The 17,475-nt window shown below is 48.6% G+C and overlaps 1 protein-coding gene across 1 annotated transcript in view; it reads right to left on the bottom strand.

Annotated features, from left to right (window-relative positions):
• The window catches only part of CAPN5 (calpain 5), a 53,026-nt gene that overhangs the window by 20,810 nt on the left and 14,741 nt on the right, over positions 1-17,475 (bottom strand). The window contains exons 2-3 of the mRNA XM_048294728.1: positions 16,366-16,542; positions 216-347 (exon numbers count right to left, since the gene is read on the bottom strand). Of these exons, the coding sequence (XP_048150685.1) occupies positions 216-347; positions 16,366-16,527 (294 nt within the window). The 5' untranslated portion in view covers positions 16,528-16,542. The remainder of the gene's footprint in view (positions 1-215; positions 348-16,365; positions 16,543-17,475) is intronic.

Raw genomic sequence — 17,475 nt, 5'->3', positions numbered from 1 at the left:
TCCACTTGGTTAAGGAGAAACTGGCCAAGGGTTTGGCTGGAGTGTGGTGACTGCAGTCATGATGACTAATTCTCTTTGAAATACAGTTCTTTTAGGGAGGTTTTTGCACATCGTCAGCTTTTCAGGACATGAGGCATCCCTGAGAAACAGTCTTTGAGCTGGACAAACACAATGCAAAGCCAAGGTGTTGAAGACAGGCACGGGGAACCACTCACCTTCTGCCACAGAGACTCCCGGGATGCCAGGGAGGAGCAGGCAGCCACAAACCAGCAGTTCCCGACCTGGCCCTGGTGTAAGTCATGGGAGCTGATCCCATCCACAAAGAGACGTGGATCATTGCAGATTTCCTGTGGGACAGGAGAAAACCAGACACAGTGGGTCAGTGAGCAGACAGGGAAATCAGAAGCAGGGCTTCTTGGCAAAGGAAAGTCACTTCCTCTCTTCCTCAGACTCCATGTAAACCTGACCTGCAGCTTTCTGCTGGCCTCGCTCATCATGCTGGTGGCAGAAGGACCCTGTCCTGCCTTCTGCTCTCACCAGGACATGGGCAGCATCACTAGACCAGCTCCCTATTCTGTCCCAGCACCAGTGCAGCTTTGTTATAATTATCCCTGTTGATAATAGTATGCTTTCACACCATTACAGCCCTTCTAAGTCTCCTCTTGCAGATGCCTCTACTCCGTGACCGTTTTATAAAGGGTGAGGGATCTGCCCTTCCAGATCCTAGCACAGCAGATGAAAAAAATTCGGTGAGCCAAAAGCTTTGTAGCTGGGCCAGGAGGATTAAACACTCATTCTGCCACCAAAACTAGGATGGTGGATTGTGCACGGACACCACGAATGGAGAAACTTGGGTAAGAGGCAGCTGGGAGGTGAGCTCATCCCTCCAACCACGCACCAAGACCATCGGCTTTTCTCTGCCAGGCTGCCCTCCCTGCTTCCCACTCCCACTTAGAGCCTGGCCAAAAAAGCACTTCAATAACAGAGGGTGTTGGGGAAGCTTCAGGTGACACACTGCTTTTTTTAAAATGTATTTTCTCCTGCTCAATCCAGTTTGTAACATCACATCCAGCTGGAGGCTGGGAGCAGATGGGACAGACGAAGAGATGAAAGAATCTTCTCCCCTTTGTTATTACATTTACTTTGAAGAGGAAAAAGGAAAAGCACATTATCCCTCCTCCCCCACACCTCCCAGTTTTTCAGGCTGGTTGTACCCAGAATAATATGCCCTCCCCCAAGACTTTGCATATGAGGACTTCTATTGCCTCTACCCATAGATTCATGGAAGGGTTTGGGTTGGAGGTGACCCTAAAGATCATCTAGTTCCAACCCCCGCACTCTAGGCAGAGACCCCACCCACTAGATTACGTTGCCTAGGGCCCCATCGCAGGGATGAAAAGGAACCATAAACACCTCCTGCTATTCCCACCTAGCCCAGCCAGCACCAAATACCTCAAAAATAACCTGACACAAACTGGCCAGGATCAGACCCAAGAAAAAGGACTAAGCCCCTAATGCTGGTGTTGCAGGATGTTGGATGAAGCGCTAGGGGGAGGCAAGCTGACACCAGCAAGGGCAGGAGCCACCTGCGCCTCTCAGCATCGCTGAGCGCAGGCAGGGATGGGAGAGGAGCAGTGGGGTTCAGCTCATAGCACCGGGGAAGCATCCAGCAGCTGGGCATGTGTCTGGTCAGTGGTGAGGGTGCCTGCAAGATCAGCTCTTTGTCATCCTGCTCTGGGGAGCAGAGGCACCTTTTTTGTCCCACCTGAGGACCACAGCTGCCCCTTCTGCCCTTGGGGGGGATCTGCAGAATACAATAAAGGAGTCACTTGATATTACAGAGACAGTTGAGAACATGAAATCATGAGAAACACAGAGCCACAGAATGGTTTGAGTTGGAAGGGATCTTTTAAAGGCCATCTAGTCCAACTCCCTGCAATAAGTGAGGACATCTTTAACTGGATCAGGTTGCTCAGAGCCCAGTCCAACCTGACCTTGAGTGTTTCCCAGGCATGGAACATCGACCACCTCTCTGGGCAACCCGTGCCAGTGTCTGACCACCCTCATTGTAAAAAACTTCTTCCTTATAGGTGGTCTAAATCAACTCTCCTTCAGTTTAAAACCACTACTCCTTGTCCTATCACAACAGGCCCTGCTAAAAAGTTTGTCCCCATCTTTCTTATAAGCCCCTCTGAAGAAGGCCCACCACACTCAAGCCCTCAGACTGAGCCTGGTTCCAGTGGACTCTCAGTGATCCTAAGCACAGAATCACCAAATCAATGCAGTTAATAAGGAATTTCTGGGTGCCATCCAGTCCAGGCCCCCTAATCAAAGCAGGGTCTGCTACAGCAGGTTGCTCAGGACTGTGTTCAGGCAGGTTTTGCCTATCTCCAGGAATGGAGACTTTGCAACCTCTCTGGGAAGCCTGTGCCAGTTTCTGGACCACCCTCACAGTAAAAAAGTCTTTTCTCATGTTTAAATGGAATTTCCTGACTTTCAACTTGTACACACTGTCTCTTGTAATGTCACTGGGCACCACTGAGAAATTGGGCTCTGTCTCCTTCATCCCTGGATATCCGGTATTTATGGACATTGTTAAGATCCTCCTGAGCCTTCTCTTCTCCAGAGTAAAGAATCACAGAATCATTAAGAAGACCTCTAAGATCATGGAATCCAGCCATTAACCCAGCACTAAAGTCCACCACTAAACCATGTCTCTTTGCACATCTGTACTTTCTTGAACATTTCCAGCGATGGTGATTCCACCACTTCCCTGGGCAGTTTGTTCCAATGCTTGACCACCCTTTCAGTGAATAAATTTTTCTTAATATCCAATCCTTGCAAAGGAGAAGGCAGCATTGCCTCCTTGTTCTAATGCTGTGGAACTGATTCGATCAGAATAAGTCTCATCCATGGGTCAGTCTCCCCAGCAAAACCCCCTGGGAAGGTTTGCCATATTCCTTAGACTGGAGCTTACCAATATTAAATTACTTGGATTCTTCAGTCCTCATTGAAGCTCCTGAGTTTCCACTCACACATTTTGTACCTGGTCTAGACTGTGTGGCCTCAATCCAATGGGATGACATTCCCTGTGTGCTCTGTCTGTACTGAGATGGGAGCCAAGGAGCAAGGCACTGCTTCAGCCAGGCTGCAATGACCCAGGATTGCGTGGAGCACAGCAGGGCCCTGGTGTGTGATGCAAAGCACACTCGGAGCCATGGAGCATCGTGCCCATGTGCAGAGGTGGGTGATGAACAAGGTAACAGTGAGAACTAGGTCAAAAAGCCAAGAGAAGCTTTGGAACATTTAGTATTTCTTTTCCTGTGAAAAGTGCTGGAAGTGATAAGGAGCTTGTTCTGCAGCCAGATGGAGTTACAGGGCCTGGGATTTGCACCTGCAAAGGGAGGAGGGAAGCAGAGATTCCCCGATCAGAGAAGGTCATGACCTTGGTTTTCTCCCCTCCCTCCCATGGAACAGACAGAAACCAGGTGAGCAATAACATTTATCCAGGCAGCAAACACCACGTCACCCTCCCAGCACCACGACCCTGAGAGAAGAGGGCAGCACACCAACATTACACCCACACACACCCTGGGGCCTTCTGGGCTCAGGCTTCAGCCACCACAGAACCAGCTCAAACTGCCTCTTACCACTTGAGGCTTCAGCAGACAGGGAGTCCATTCTGTCCTTCATTTATCATAGCCAGATCCTGGGCCCTGGTTGCTCCTAGTCTGGATACAGATGGAGAACAGGAAGAAACAGGAAGGGGAAGCCAAAAGCTATGGCTGCAGGGAAGCTATGACTTTAATGTGTTGTTCTTAACTCTCCTTTGGCCAAGGGAGTCATCTATGTCTCTTTACCCCCAAGGAGAACCTGTCTTGGAGGGTCCCAAGAATCACAGAATCATTGAGGCTGGAAAAGCCCTTAAGATCACCAAGTCCAACCATTAATCCAACACTTCCATGTTCATCAACAGATCATGTTCCTGAGTGCCACACCCACATGTTTTTTGAACACTTCTGGAGATGGTTATTCCAAGAATCCTAGGCACCATCAGAGATTATCTTCTCTCCCTAAAATTGTCTGCTGAAATGCCTGCTGAGCTCCAGGCAACAAAACACAATTTAGAGAAAGCCTGTGCAGATGGTTCTATGGAAAGATTCTGACAGATAAAACAGAGAGGGCCAAAATAGCGATTCAAAGTCCTGGTGATTCATATCCTTCCTCCTCCAATGGATGTGGGACAGAGGTGGAAATCAGGGCCAGAGCAGGTCAATGAGTGGCTGATTGCAGAGGTCTGGCTCACAGGAGCCCAGATTGGGGCAGTTTGCTCCCTCTGGCTTTGGGTTTTTGAAGTCCATTAAGGAAAAAAAAAAAAAAAAAGACCCAATCAGAGCATTATCTTGTACTTTTTTGCTTCCCACCAAAAAGCATGTGGTCTTTTCCTCTGCTGTCCCTTTTGGTACGCTTTCCCAAAATACGCACAATTTTTTTCCAAATGCATTTAAAGCAGAAAATATCTTCCTTGCCTTCTCCAGCCAGTCCAATTCCACACAGGGTTTTAAGGAGAAAATCACTCTCTAACTGGCTTTATAATTGGCAACTGTTTTACCACAAATATTTCCTGGTGCTGGTTTCTGAGACTGAGATTCACTGGGGATCCGGATGATGTCAAACCAGATGTGGGGTGGGGAAAAGCTATGGCAGGAGGAGGAATAACCATGGGAGATACAACATCTGCTGCATGCAGCACTTTTTCTAACAAGATTTTGTAAGGAACAGACTGGTCTAATTTCATTGCAGAGCCTGGCTGTTTCAGAACAATGCCTTCACTCAGACTTGCAAAATCAGCAAAATAATCTATTAGCATGGCTGCGCTTCCGCCCTCCCTCCTGGCCAACTGGGAACTGAAAGGATCCTGTCTTAAATGTCATTCACACAGACAAGAGAGGAAGAGGCGCCCAAGCATGGCGAGCAACGGTGACAGAGCAGACACAAAGGTCCCCGTGCTGCCCTGCTGCAGGTACCTGCAACTGGGATGTGCTTGTGCAAAAAGGGGAGTTACAAAAAATTTGCACCAGGGTGACAGAGAAAAGGGAAATGGAGTGAATTTAGAATGCCAAGCTTTCAGATGGATTATTATAGGATCACAGAATCATGGAGTGGTTTGGGTTGGAAGGGACCTTAAAGATCATCTCTCTCCACCCCCCTGCCATGGGCAGGGACACCTTCCACAAGGACCAGATTGCTCAAACCCCGTTCAGCCTGGCCTTGAACACTTCCAGGGATGCGGCAGCCACAACTTTTCTGGGCAACCTGTGACAGTGTCCTGCCGCCCTCACTATAAAAAATTGTGTTGCTATATCTACTTTGAATCCATCCTTTTTCCATTTAAAACCATTATCCCTTGTGCTATCGCTACAGGCTCTGCTAAAAAATATGTACTTGGCAGATCAGCTTCACACACATGGAAGGATAGGCTTGGTTGGGAATATCTACACCCTACAGAACTGTTTGTGCGGGTTTGTATTGCCTCAGTCAGGCATCCCTAATGCTAATCCACTCACAGTATCTCAGTGTATACACATTTGTATTGTTATCAGCTCCCACACCATGCAGAGGGCACTGGACACTCCACCCACAGCAAACAGGACTTGCTTGTGAAGGGAGGCATCCCAAAAACATGCTCCTCACAAACTCCTCGACTCAGTTTGTGTACCACAGCACCATGCAATGGTGTTTGTTTTGGCACCAGGAAGAGTGGGGGCAGCATTTGTTTTGGCACCAGGAAGAGCTGGGACAGAGGCAAACAAGATCTAAAGGTCAATTTGCAGGACCTTGACAGGTCCCTCTGCAGTTTTATTTTCCGGGTATCCAAAGTACAAAGGCACCAAAGAGGGATAAAGCAATGAGAAGTGGAGAGACACAAGAACCTGTGAGAGTACTGCACTTCCCCAGGAGCAGATGGAGATGGATGGGAAGGAGAATGGCACAAGTACAGAGACCCCAGACCTGTCATTCCTCCCACACACACTTTCCAGGGATGCACTCTTGGGAAGTCACACCATTACTCAGCCCAGGACTACTTCAGTTTTTACCCAGCCAAGACTGATGCAGAGGCTGGCACAGCCTGGCTTTTAGAATCACCACACATCCAGACACAGCCCTCTCTCTCTCTCTCCTAGACCATCTCTCCCACAGCAAGTGCTTCTGTCTGGTTGCAAAGCCACTAAGAAAAAAAATACTCCCTGGATACCAACAGCCCTGAGGTCTGCAGAAGTCACTGCCAAAGCAGGAAAGTCTTCACATGGTTCACTGACAAACTAGGGGGTAGAATGCTCAGAGCAGTGAGATGACATGCCACAGGTCACCCCATCCAGAGGCAGCAGTGGTCCCCCTGGGTTTCCAGTCCCAGCACAGCCCAGTCACCATGGGAGCCACCCTTCCTTCATAGAAATGATGTCACCTGGCTCCTTTTCATGCTGCATTGCCTGAGCCAGCCTGACCCTTACAGCTGCACACAACTACAGTCTTGAGAAGTGGAGAGGACACTGAGCAAATGCAGCTCTCAGAGACGGCTCCACCTGGATCTCCTTCCCTAAATCCTAGTCCATGTAGGCATGGGCTCTAGGAGCTACACCAGAGAGATGGAGGAGGAGGAGGTAAAAAAAAAAGCTCCCAAGGCTGTTTAACATCCTCTGACAGGTACACCTCTCCGACTCAGCACAGTGCTGCTGGCCACCTCCACCCAAGTTCCCCCATCCTCCGACATATCCCAGTTTTGAGCTCTCCTAGAGATCTCCTTTGACCAGCTTCCTTTGGGAAGGACTCGCAGGGTGAAGACCAACCCTTGTTTGGCAGTATTGTGAGTTTAAAATACACCCACATTCCAAAGCCTGTCCTCTCACATGGCACACCATGCTCTCAGTTATTCCCAGCACTTTTAGTTGTGGGGTTTAACCTCAAGCAGAGGAACTGCTTTGGCTTGAAACTATGATGCATCAAGCCTTAGACTTGGAGGATCACAGTCATGCAGTACAAGTGAAGGAGCATGAACCACAGGCAGCAGCCCTGAGGATGCTCCACATCTTGCACCACTTTTGAGTCATCAATCCCCATCCCGGAGGACACAGTGGTGGGGCCATGCTGGTGGAATGGGAGGGGCTTATTCAAGTAGGTCCTGCTGTGAAAAACTACAGTATTTTGGAAGGAATGGTCCAAACCCAGCCATTCATCACAGAGCTAATGTGAAATCCTGGAGCAAGCTGATGTGGCCATGAGCTCAGTTGCACTGTTTCTGCCTCCAAGCAACACAATTCAGCAGCTGCCCTGCCTGAATCCCAAATCCTGTGTCTCATGGAAAGCCAACCTTCTAAAACAGGATTTAGAAATCTAAATTGTGCAGGGTTTTTTTGTTGGTTTTGTTTGTTTGTTTTTAATCATCCTAAGAGTCAAGTTATTCATGGGAAAAGAATAATAAGAAGCTGCAAAGGAAAACTACCTCCACACTCCATTGTGCGTGTCTCAGATCAAAATCTCCTAACTGCTTTTCTGTGGGACACCTCCCACACCCCCTTGAGCCATACTCTCTCCATTTCCTTGTCCCAGGGCAAGGAAATACCCTTTGGTTTGTGATTGTGTCACATTCACAGCACCTCCATTCAAAAACAGGACTTGACCTCACCACAATCTAAACTAATCCCTGACTATCCAAAGATGATGAAAAATGAGGTTATCATGAGTTTAAGCCATTTAAAGAAAGTACTTTCAGCCCACACCTATTCTGGTTATTCATACACTGGGTGTAGCTTTGCAAACAGAATCCTGCTTTACGAGAAAACCGCCGTCTAGGAATGTGGAGTCATGAGCTTCTGCTAACTGGGAGAAGGGACATTAGTTCTTATGTAACTCTGTCAGTGGTCTTTGCATCAGACCACAGTCAAAATTTAACCATCCATGACCGGTCCCCATTCAGATGGTTTGTTCATCTTTTTCCTTCTTGGAGAGGGACTGGGAGGAATGCATCACTGAGCAGTGGCTTCTTCCCAAAGTTCCAGAAATATCAAAGATGCCTTGTTTTATATTTCCCCTCACACACACTCACTCACACTCTCACAGTTACACACTCACACAACCTCTTACACACTCTTAAACACTCAAACATTCTTACACACCCACACACGCTCTTATGCAGACCCAAAATCCCATCCTCTCTGAGGGCTCAAGGATTAGAGCTCACAGGCAGTGCAGAAACTCCCAACTTGCACCAAGATTAAATCCCTTGGCTGACTCAGAGCGTGCATCCAGCTCTGGGACCCCCAACATAAGGAGGATGTGAACCTGCTGGAGCAAGTCCAGAGGAGACCACAAAGATGCTCAGAGGGCTGGAGCAGCTCTGCTATGAAGACAGGCTGAGAGAGTTGGGGTTGTGCAGCCTGGAGATGAGAAGGATGGAAGGAGACCTTAGAGCTCCTTCTGGTACCTAAAGAAGCTCTAAGAGAGTTGGAGTAACAGGACAAGGAGGAATAGCTTGAATGGCTTTAAACTGAATGAAATCAGGTTTAAGTTAGATAATAGAAAGAAATTCTTTCCTGTGAGGGTAGTGAGGCACTGGCACAGGTTTCCCTGTAAATGCCCCATCCCCAGGACAGGTTAGGATAGGGCTTTGAGTGGTGAGGAACACATTCAGTGCAGGTATCTTGGTGAGCAGCTGCAGTTTGAGCTCTGGGGGGAGGGAGCCTGAGCCTGAGACAAGAGGCTGTGAACTGCTGACCAAAGAAAAAAGGGGCACCTGTGGCCCATCCACGTGACCGGACACTGGAGACTCCTATGCTTGGACTGCGAGAGGATAAAATCCCAAGGTTTCCTTTGTTCCTGGTCCCTCCTCAGAGGCACCAGCTCAGACCATTATTCTATCACTGCACCAAGGTTAAATAATTTGAATGACTCAGATGTCTGAGACTCTGCTATGGGAAAGCTGGGTTTCCAGTAAGGAAACCTGGTCTGACATTGAGTGTAGGGAGTCAAGTGGGGCACCCACTGTCTCACTGGAGCCGCCTGCTGCGAAGGGGTTTCGGTTCCAGCTCAGGTGGTGGCAGTGTGACTGCCAGAGTGGCTCCTGGATGGTCAGACAGGAAGTTTCCTTAACAGTGATCAACCAGGTCTAGTGGAAGGTGTCTCTGCCCATGGCAGGGAGGTTGGAACCAGGTGATCTTGAAACCCAGCCACCCTGTGATTCTATGAGAAGCAGCTCTGCAATTGCTCCGCAGGTTGAACGTGCCCCTGCAGGACCCCAGAGTCCAGTCTGGGAGGATTTGCACGCTCCCTCCCACGGAACTCAGAGGCAGTGGATGCTCAGGGCTCCTTTCTGCAACACCCTCTGCTATTGTTCTGCTCTTCCTCATTACCAATACAATAAGTTCTTGTCACCAACACGCAGCTGCACTAAGAAGCACGCAATGAATCTAATCCAGGGATTTTACTGTTGCTTTTGCTTTTAAGGCCACGTCCTTCTGATGCTGAGGACAGAGCAGACTGGCTGGAAATTTCTTATCAAAGGCTGCACTGCTTATCAACCCCAGTCCTCACTGGGGCTAAGGGGGGGAGTGTGTTTGCCTGACAACAGGAGGCCACGGCCCTGGGAGGAGCCGGCGAGACCTGCTGGAATGCAGCCAGGGTCAGCATCACATCTAATGGGAGTAGAGACCTTTTAAAATAAGTACAAGTAATAACAATGAATCTCTTGTTCATCCTTGAGGGATGGGGGGAGCCTATGAATGGCTTAAAAATGTAAAAACAAGGTCAATTCAGAGATTGAATTAAATGATGACCAAATCCTTTCCTGGCAAGGAGCAGCCAGACTGGAAATCAGCTCCAGTTTTACTGAAAACAGCAGATAAATTAACAGGCAAGTGGCTCATAAATTCTTAAGCCAAGAAATGCAAAGGTCTGGAAGGATTTCAACCCCTGTGATGGATCTCAGACAGTCTGTTCACTCTGTTCAGAGGAGACGACCTCTCAGACAATCCAGCAGCACAGAGGAGCCCCAGAGTCAACACTAACTCCAAGCATTCTTTAGGAGAAACCAAAACTGAGAGACACAGGCCAAGTCACTGCAAAAAGCTCAGCAAAGACACCCCTGGAGCACAGAAGTTAGTATTTTACTCATTCTGGAAGAAAAACCGCCAAGTGGGACACCAGAAGGTTTCTGCAGCCAGTGGCCATTGCCAATGTAAGTGCCTCCCTGCTAAATTCTTGGTGAGCTTCAGAGAGCAAAGAACTGCAAGAACTTAACCTCTGTCTTCCCCATTATCTTCACTCTTGTGTCTTTTCCAGCTTCCCAGCCTGCACTACACACTGGGGAAAAGACCTTTTAATGCAGAAACTTGTGGGCAGGGAAGTGCTGGTCCTGCTTTTAGTGAATTAGTTCACTGACTCCTTTCCCCTTCCAGGAAACCCCCATGGGGATTGACTGTATAATCCTCACTCAGCAAGAGAAAAGAGCTAAGTGCTTAATAATGTAAAAAAAAGTGGAGCTAAGAGATGCTCTCCCATCCTGCAACACCTTCTCCAAAGACAACAACATCCCATTCAGGAGACAATGGACATAACGTATCCTGCATGATAGGGCAAGGGAGAATGGCTTTAAGGTGAAATAGGGTAGATTCAGATTGGATATTAGGAAGAAATTCTTCTCTGTGAGGGTGATGAGGCACTGGCACAGGTTGCCCAGAGAAGCCATGGATGCCCCATCCCTGGAAGTGTTCAAGGCCAGGTTGGATGGGGCTCTGAGCAACCTGGGATAGTGGAAGGTGTCCCTGCCCATGGAACTAGAGCATCTTTAGGATCCCTTCCAACCCAAACCATTATATGGTTCTGTGAGTGGGCAAAACCCCTATACAAAAGTCAGGGTAGATATATACCAGGACAGCAGGGAATGGCTATTGAAAAATCCTATTTTCTAGGTTTCTGAAACAAGATTTCCCTTGAATGTCTGGGAAAAAACCTCAGGACTGTGACTGAGAGCATGTCTCCCTAGTGCCATAGTAGGCCTGAAAATGCCATGGTTCTAGTGCCCTAAGATCTCCTACTTCTACAACCCTTCCCAAAACATCTGGCCTGTCTCTCTCCCCCAAAACTACTCTCTCAGGCTTTCCCCTTCAAATGACATTGCCTTCATCCAGATAAAATAATATCACCATTTAGCAAGAATCTACCTTTATGTTCTTTAATCAGTGACAATCTCCCCTGACAATTAATTCCTGCAGAGATAATTCAGCGCTTGCAAGTAAATACTGGAGAGAGATAAAAATACTGAGAAACAGGGATGGAGGGAAAAACTCTTTCCCTGAAGATGGGAGGGTGTAGACTTCATCCAAGAGCGTTTCTCTGGTGGTTGCAACCATCCAGGCTTGAACTCACAGAACAGGGATGCAGCTCAGGTTCAACAACAACCACATGTCACCTTGAGCCACACAGTCACTGTGACAACAGCCAGCTTGGAAACCCTTGTGTTTGTCACAGCTTCTCATCACAGCACTTTTGGCTCAGCTTGGCACTGAGATCCCACCTGGAGCCCTCCAAACATTTTTGGGATCTCATGTCCCAGCCGCTCAGCATCTTAGGGATGACCATGAGGTGCTCCTGCAATATCCTGCAGCACACTGCTGTGGACAGGAATACACTCAGCACACAGCAGCCCACCTGCCTCCCAGGAAAGGGAGGAAAAAACTGTCTCCATGCTCAACCTTGCTCTCTGGAAAGAGCTGAAGGATCAGAGCATGCAGCTCATGTGGTTCAACATCGCAGCTGTGCATTATGTAAGCCTCTCACCAGGCTTCATTTGCTTCCCACAGGTGCAGTGATGCCCAAATTTGTCCTGGCTGGTGACCTGTCCCAGCAGCAGGTCATAGCTTGGCAGGCTGAACCTGAACCAAGTGGCCCCCTTGCTGCAGAGAGACAACAAGCCCTGGGTAAGGCCCAGAGGTATTAAAGACAGACCCTAATTGAAGCCTGTACCAATGCCATGGCATCATTGGAAGCAATCTGTACCCAAGAAGAGAGCTTAGGACTGGGATAATTAGAAGAGATGAACTCTTTTTCCCAAAGGGTAGATGAGTCTCTTCTACCTTAGACTATCATTGCTTTTTCTACAGGGGATCAACAGACACAGCAGATGCCCCAGATCTCCCCTTAGTTTTGCCATCCATCCTGCACCTCATCCATCCCCTTCTACTCATCTTTGTGCCACCCCTCCTTATTTACCCTCCACCCAAACACCCAGACCAGCTCACCCAATGCACAGACCAAACCTCCTGATTCTAAGGTGCACTGCCAGCATTCCTGTCCCAAAAAGGGAGGGCAAAACTCAGAGCTTCGGGATCAGGCCAAGATTTTCACTGGGAAAAGTGGTCCTACTTGCCTGGATACAGATCTCCCTCTCCTTCACATGGCAGCACACAGAGCACAAGGGAAAGAAATTTCAAGCAAGGTGTTGGGATTTGGGCTAAGCTCAAAAGTTCTGTTTAATTTCTAATGCAACAGCTGAGTGCTGCTGCCAAAAGGAGCCGCTGATGCTGCCTGAGTGAGCTCCAAAATCTGCTTTGGCTAGGCAACAAGCAGCCAGCTTTGTTTTTAAGTGGATTCACTAAACAGGGCTCTTCAGGACCCCCTTCCCTGCTCAGGCTGATGCTGTGGTTTCCCTCCCTCCGAAGCACTCCAGTAATTGGCTTTCTGGCTTTGCAGGGCTGCATCACGAAGGCATCCAGCAAACAACCACCGGAGCCAAAACACGATTAGAGGGCTCAAACAGCTGCTCCCTCTGCAAAGATCTGGCATCCAGAGCAGGGCTGGAGGCCAAGGAAAGCAGAGTGGGAGGGAGGACACCCTGCTGGAAATAATAAGGCTGAGCCCATTCCAGGAAAGGCTGCAGTGCCGGATGCAGAAGGAAGTTGAAGCTAAACAGCCTGACCACAGAAGGGACCAGAGCTGTTCCTCAGCCTCTCCTTTTCCCTTCTGCCCAGAAAAACCTCAAGCAAAAGGGGAAGCACTGCAGAGATTGGGGGTTTTGTTGTTTTGTTGGGGGTTTTTTGCCAAAGCAGCCTCAAGCTTTGGGAGTGCATGGAGAAACAGAAAGGATGCCAGAAGAATAGCTGGGAAAGTAGAGATGCACAGACAGAGGATGGGCTGTTTAGATCCATACCAGCACCATGTAAGTACATAGAAATAAGATCCTGCCTCTGCCAAAGCACATTCCCAGCACCCCAGTGAGTTCACTAGGGTTACTTTTCACATGCAAGTGCTTTATCTGAAACACCACAGAATGGTTTGGCTTAGAAGGACCTTCAAGATCACCTGGTTCCAACTCCCCTACTGTGGCCAGGAACACCTTCCACTAGACCACATTGCTCAAAGCCCATCCAACCTGGCCTTGAACACTTCCAGAGATAAGGCAGCTACAGCTTTTCAGGGCATGACTTATCTCATATGTCTGATTTCTTCTCATAGATCACAAGTGACAACTTTTCCGAGAATGCAAGTGGTTGTTTTCAATAGTGGACAGATTTTATTTCCGTTCTCCACCCACTCTGTTCTCACAACAAAGCTAGAGACACCATGAGCTCTTATGTTTTATCACAGTTTTAGCTGAAACTCTCCAGAACAACCCACGGCCATGGCCCTGAGAGATAAAAGCATGTACACACCATCCCTTCCCTGCAGACAATATCCCTGGGACTGGGGACTCCATTTCTGGGTAAGGAAATCCCCAAAACAGCATCTGCCAAAAGCTGGGAGTAACACTACTTGCTTTTTTTCTGAAAAAGGTTTAACTGCCTAAGATTTCACCTAAGACAAGAATTGCTGGTTGTAATAGAAACAAGATGCTGTGGTTTAATAACTGCACCATGCCATTCACTAGCACACAAGCAGAACAGTTCATTTAAACTTCATGGACATTTTGGACCCTACTGAATCCTGCATTAGCTTGGGAAAGCCGATAGTGATTGCTTTCCTGCAGAATTTGCTGGGATTTTTCCTGGACTCTCTCCCTTAGAAAGCCAGTCTGAATTCAGGTCCAGAACTAAAAGTGTCATTTTGCATTGTCTGCTGGCACAAAGCAATTCTCCCCATGAAATTTAGTTACTTTTGCTGAAATGAACGATTAAGAACCTAGAGAAATGCTTTTGAGAAAGAGGTTTCTGGAAACTTCAGCAGTAAACAGGGCAGGTGTGAGTTCAAATTCTTTTTTTAATGGTGATTTTGTGGTCAAGGCAGCTGAGTAGGTCGGATCAAAGAATCCTACCAGACAGTGGCATCATGAGTCTGCTACTGCTCAGCATGCATTCCTTCTGGTGCCCAAACTGCTGGCAAAGTTCCTTTGTCTGGTGCAGAGGCAGCAAAACAAGGACCACCTCTATGTCTTGTTAAGCTACAGGACCTTGCTGGCACATGGGACCCATTTCCAGCCCCCATTCCCACTGACAGCCCATGCCAGAAAGAGCCCTGGTTCAGCATTCTATGATAATTACTTTAAGGGTCCCTTCCTACCTAAACAGTTCTATGATCCTACAAAACTGCAGAGCTGGGTGTCTGAAAAAGTCTGAATTCACTCCATGCTTCAGCAGGGATGGGTTTGGCCTCGGTGAGCATGACACCTTGCAGGTGAGGTTCAGAAAGCTTTCTAAGGAAGACCTCATGCTCTACAGAGCAAGGCCAGCAAGAAGATAATACCTGCCTGAACACCAAGGGCTGCAAGTGAGATGAAAGCCTGAAAAGCACATGGAGAAAAACTCTGAGATGCTCAGCAGAACACAAGCAATCTTTGTCCCTCTACAAAGGGACCCAACCCTCTGTCTTTAAACGTGGGGCTGAATTAATGTGTGTGACCTGACTGCAAACCAGCAAGGGGGTCTCAAATACATCCCCACCTTTTAGTCCCAGAGAAAGTTGTTTAGAAACACACAGCCATCACCTGCTGGCTGTATAAACAGGATATGCAAGGCGTGCTCATGTCGGCCCCCACAGTGAGACCAAACCATGGTCAGCCCTGTCTTCAGAAGGCACAGAGCCTCCTTTCCTTCCAGCAGACAAAGGGAATAAACTAAAACATACACAGGGCTTTACACAAATCCAGTGTCCAGGCAGAGCTGGTGTGGAAGAGACAAAGGCAGAGCAGAGGGAAGAGAGACCTCCCCCCCCAAGGAGCCCAGTGGGATGCTGGGGGCTCAGCCCCTCTGGCCACACAACAAGAGTCAGTTCAGCTCCATCTCTCCCTCTGCACAAAGCCTTTTTGTCCACCCCCCTCCAGACTGCCTTCATCCAGACAGACACAGCCTTGTCTTGTGGAAGGGCAGCTGATTTTCTGGTCTGTCAGCGGGGGCGAAGACGATGACGGCGGCTCAGGCAACCCTACAACACTGAAATGCCACCAAGTCACGTGTGGAAAAGCACGGGCTGGGCAGAGAGGGCTGCTGCTCCCCACGGGGAAGGAAGTAACCTCAGGTGTGTGAGATGTTGGGATACTGCCACTCCCCAACCACAATTATCACTGCTACCTGGGACTCCTTGTGCTTCATGGCAGTCAGAGCACTGGTCTCATGGTCAACTCCAAGCAGATGGCCATAACAGGACATACAAATTCCCCATAGTGCCCTGAGGTCCTGATGTGCATCCTTTGGGCTGGCACTGAGGACAGCAGAAGAGGGGCTGGCAACACTGTGGACAGACAGTGTTATCCCAGCCTCCCACAACCTGCCTTCATGACAGACACAGAAGCATGGAGGAGAGGCAGAGAGCATTTTCCAGAGGACATGGTTTTTGCACAGAAGAGGAAGGATGGGTATGACCACCCCCTTCCCTAAAGATTCCAAAACAACCTCACCTACTCAAATCTTCTTTTTCCTTTCCAAATGGACCACCAAGAGTATTCTAGTGGAAAGTATCCCTGCCCTTGGCAGGAGGTTGGAAATAGATGATCTTAGAGGTCCCTTCCAACTCAAACCATCCAGTGATTCAGAGATAACACTCTGCCTTGCTGGACCCAGCAGGCTTATAGGAGTACACAACACCAACCCAGCTGCAAACCATCTCTCTGGTTCATACATGGGGAAACTGAGTCACAGAACAGCTTCCTTTGCTCTTGGTCCTCACAGGATGCAGAAAAGTCTGGACCTGAGTGCAGCAGGTCTTCCTGGCACCCTAGAAGCTCGCAATATCAGGTCTGGGCCAATAAATGCTGTCGGGGAGAAGGGATGTTAACTGGGGCTTGACAGCCTTAGTGAAGGGTGAACTGTGCATTTTTAGGAACACCTGAGAGCAGAGATGGCAGAAAGCAGTGCGGAGGGGCAAGGGGATGGGTGCACTTACTTTGGGTCGTTTCCATTGGATGCCCTGAATCCTTGACTTGTAGAAGAGCGAGTCATCATTGGCGGGGAAAAGTGGGTCCTCAAAGAGCTGCTTCCGCCGCTGGCACTCCTTCTTCAGAGAGGTGTAGCGCTGGTTCTCGTACGGCTTCACCGAGGAAAACATCCTTCCCCAGCGGCTCTGGAGGACAGGCAGAGCAGGAATGAGATGGGGCAGGGTCTGGCCAGGGATGCTCAATCCTCCTCTGCAACATCTCCGTGGCAGGACCAAGACATCGTGGCTGAAGATAACCACCTCTGAGCCCAAGTGCACCTTGCTGATCCCCTGGGACTGGGACTCCCATTTACCCCCCAGGCTGGCCAAACAACACCAAGCCAGGCATAGTAGTAGATGATAACTGGTGTCCTGCTTCTTAACAAATTTGTAACTCATGTGGGAAAAACACAGCCCTCAGAGGCAAAGGAGGGAAAGACACCCCCTGCAAGATGGGTGTGCACAGCTGTGGGGGCTGAGCCCTACCCAGAGCACCCCCACCACAGAGCCTCAACTCACAAAATCATGCAGTTCATGATTTTGTCAGAGACGCCAATTTCTCAGCAAACTTTATCAGATCTGGTTTTAATTTTAAAAAAAGTCTCCTGGCAGAGCACCACGTGTTTCTGGATTAATTATTCTTTTCTGACAAGTGTCTTGCTTCCAGGGCAGAGATGTGAATTTAGCAACCCAGACAACAGCAGGAAACCATTGCTCAATTGCCCCCCAGAGAGAGATCAGCACCTGTCCATCACCCCTGCCTTTTGGTCACTGGGTACCAACCCCTTTGCTCAGGCACAAGGAAAATGGGTGCTCTGCATAGTACCCCACTACTTAATCACAGACTTTTTCCAAAACTCCTTCCCTAAAGTTTCTCTGTATTTATTTGTAACAGCCATGTACAATCCTTATCTCTCCCCAAAACGGGATGTCCTTTTTCAAAAGCTGGCCATTAGCGACCTCAGTCTGGAAATGTCTAGTATGTTTTCCTAAAGAAATGGGAATGTGTGTGCCACATAACCATAGAATCACGGAATCATTCAGGTTGGAAAAGACCTCTAAGACCACCTATTCCAATTG

The sequence above is a fragment of the Corvus hawaiiensis genome, chromosome 2, assembly GCF_020740725.1.
Source record: "Corvus hawaiiensis isolate bCorHaw1 chromosome 2, bCorHaw1.pri.cur, whole genome shotgun sequence".
NCBI classification, from domain to species: domain Eukaryota; kingdom Metazoa; phylum Chordata; class Aves; order Passeriformes; family Corvidae; genus Corvus; species Corvus hawaiiensis.
The sequence above is the reverse complement of the archived record's forward strand: the minus strand, read 5'-3'. Positions and strand labels throughout refer to the sequence as shown.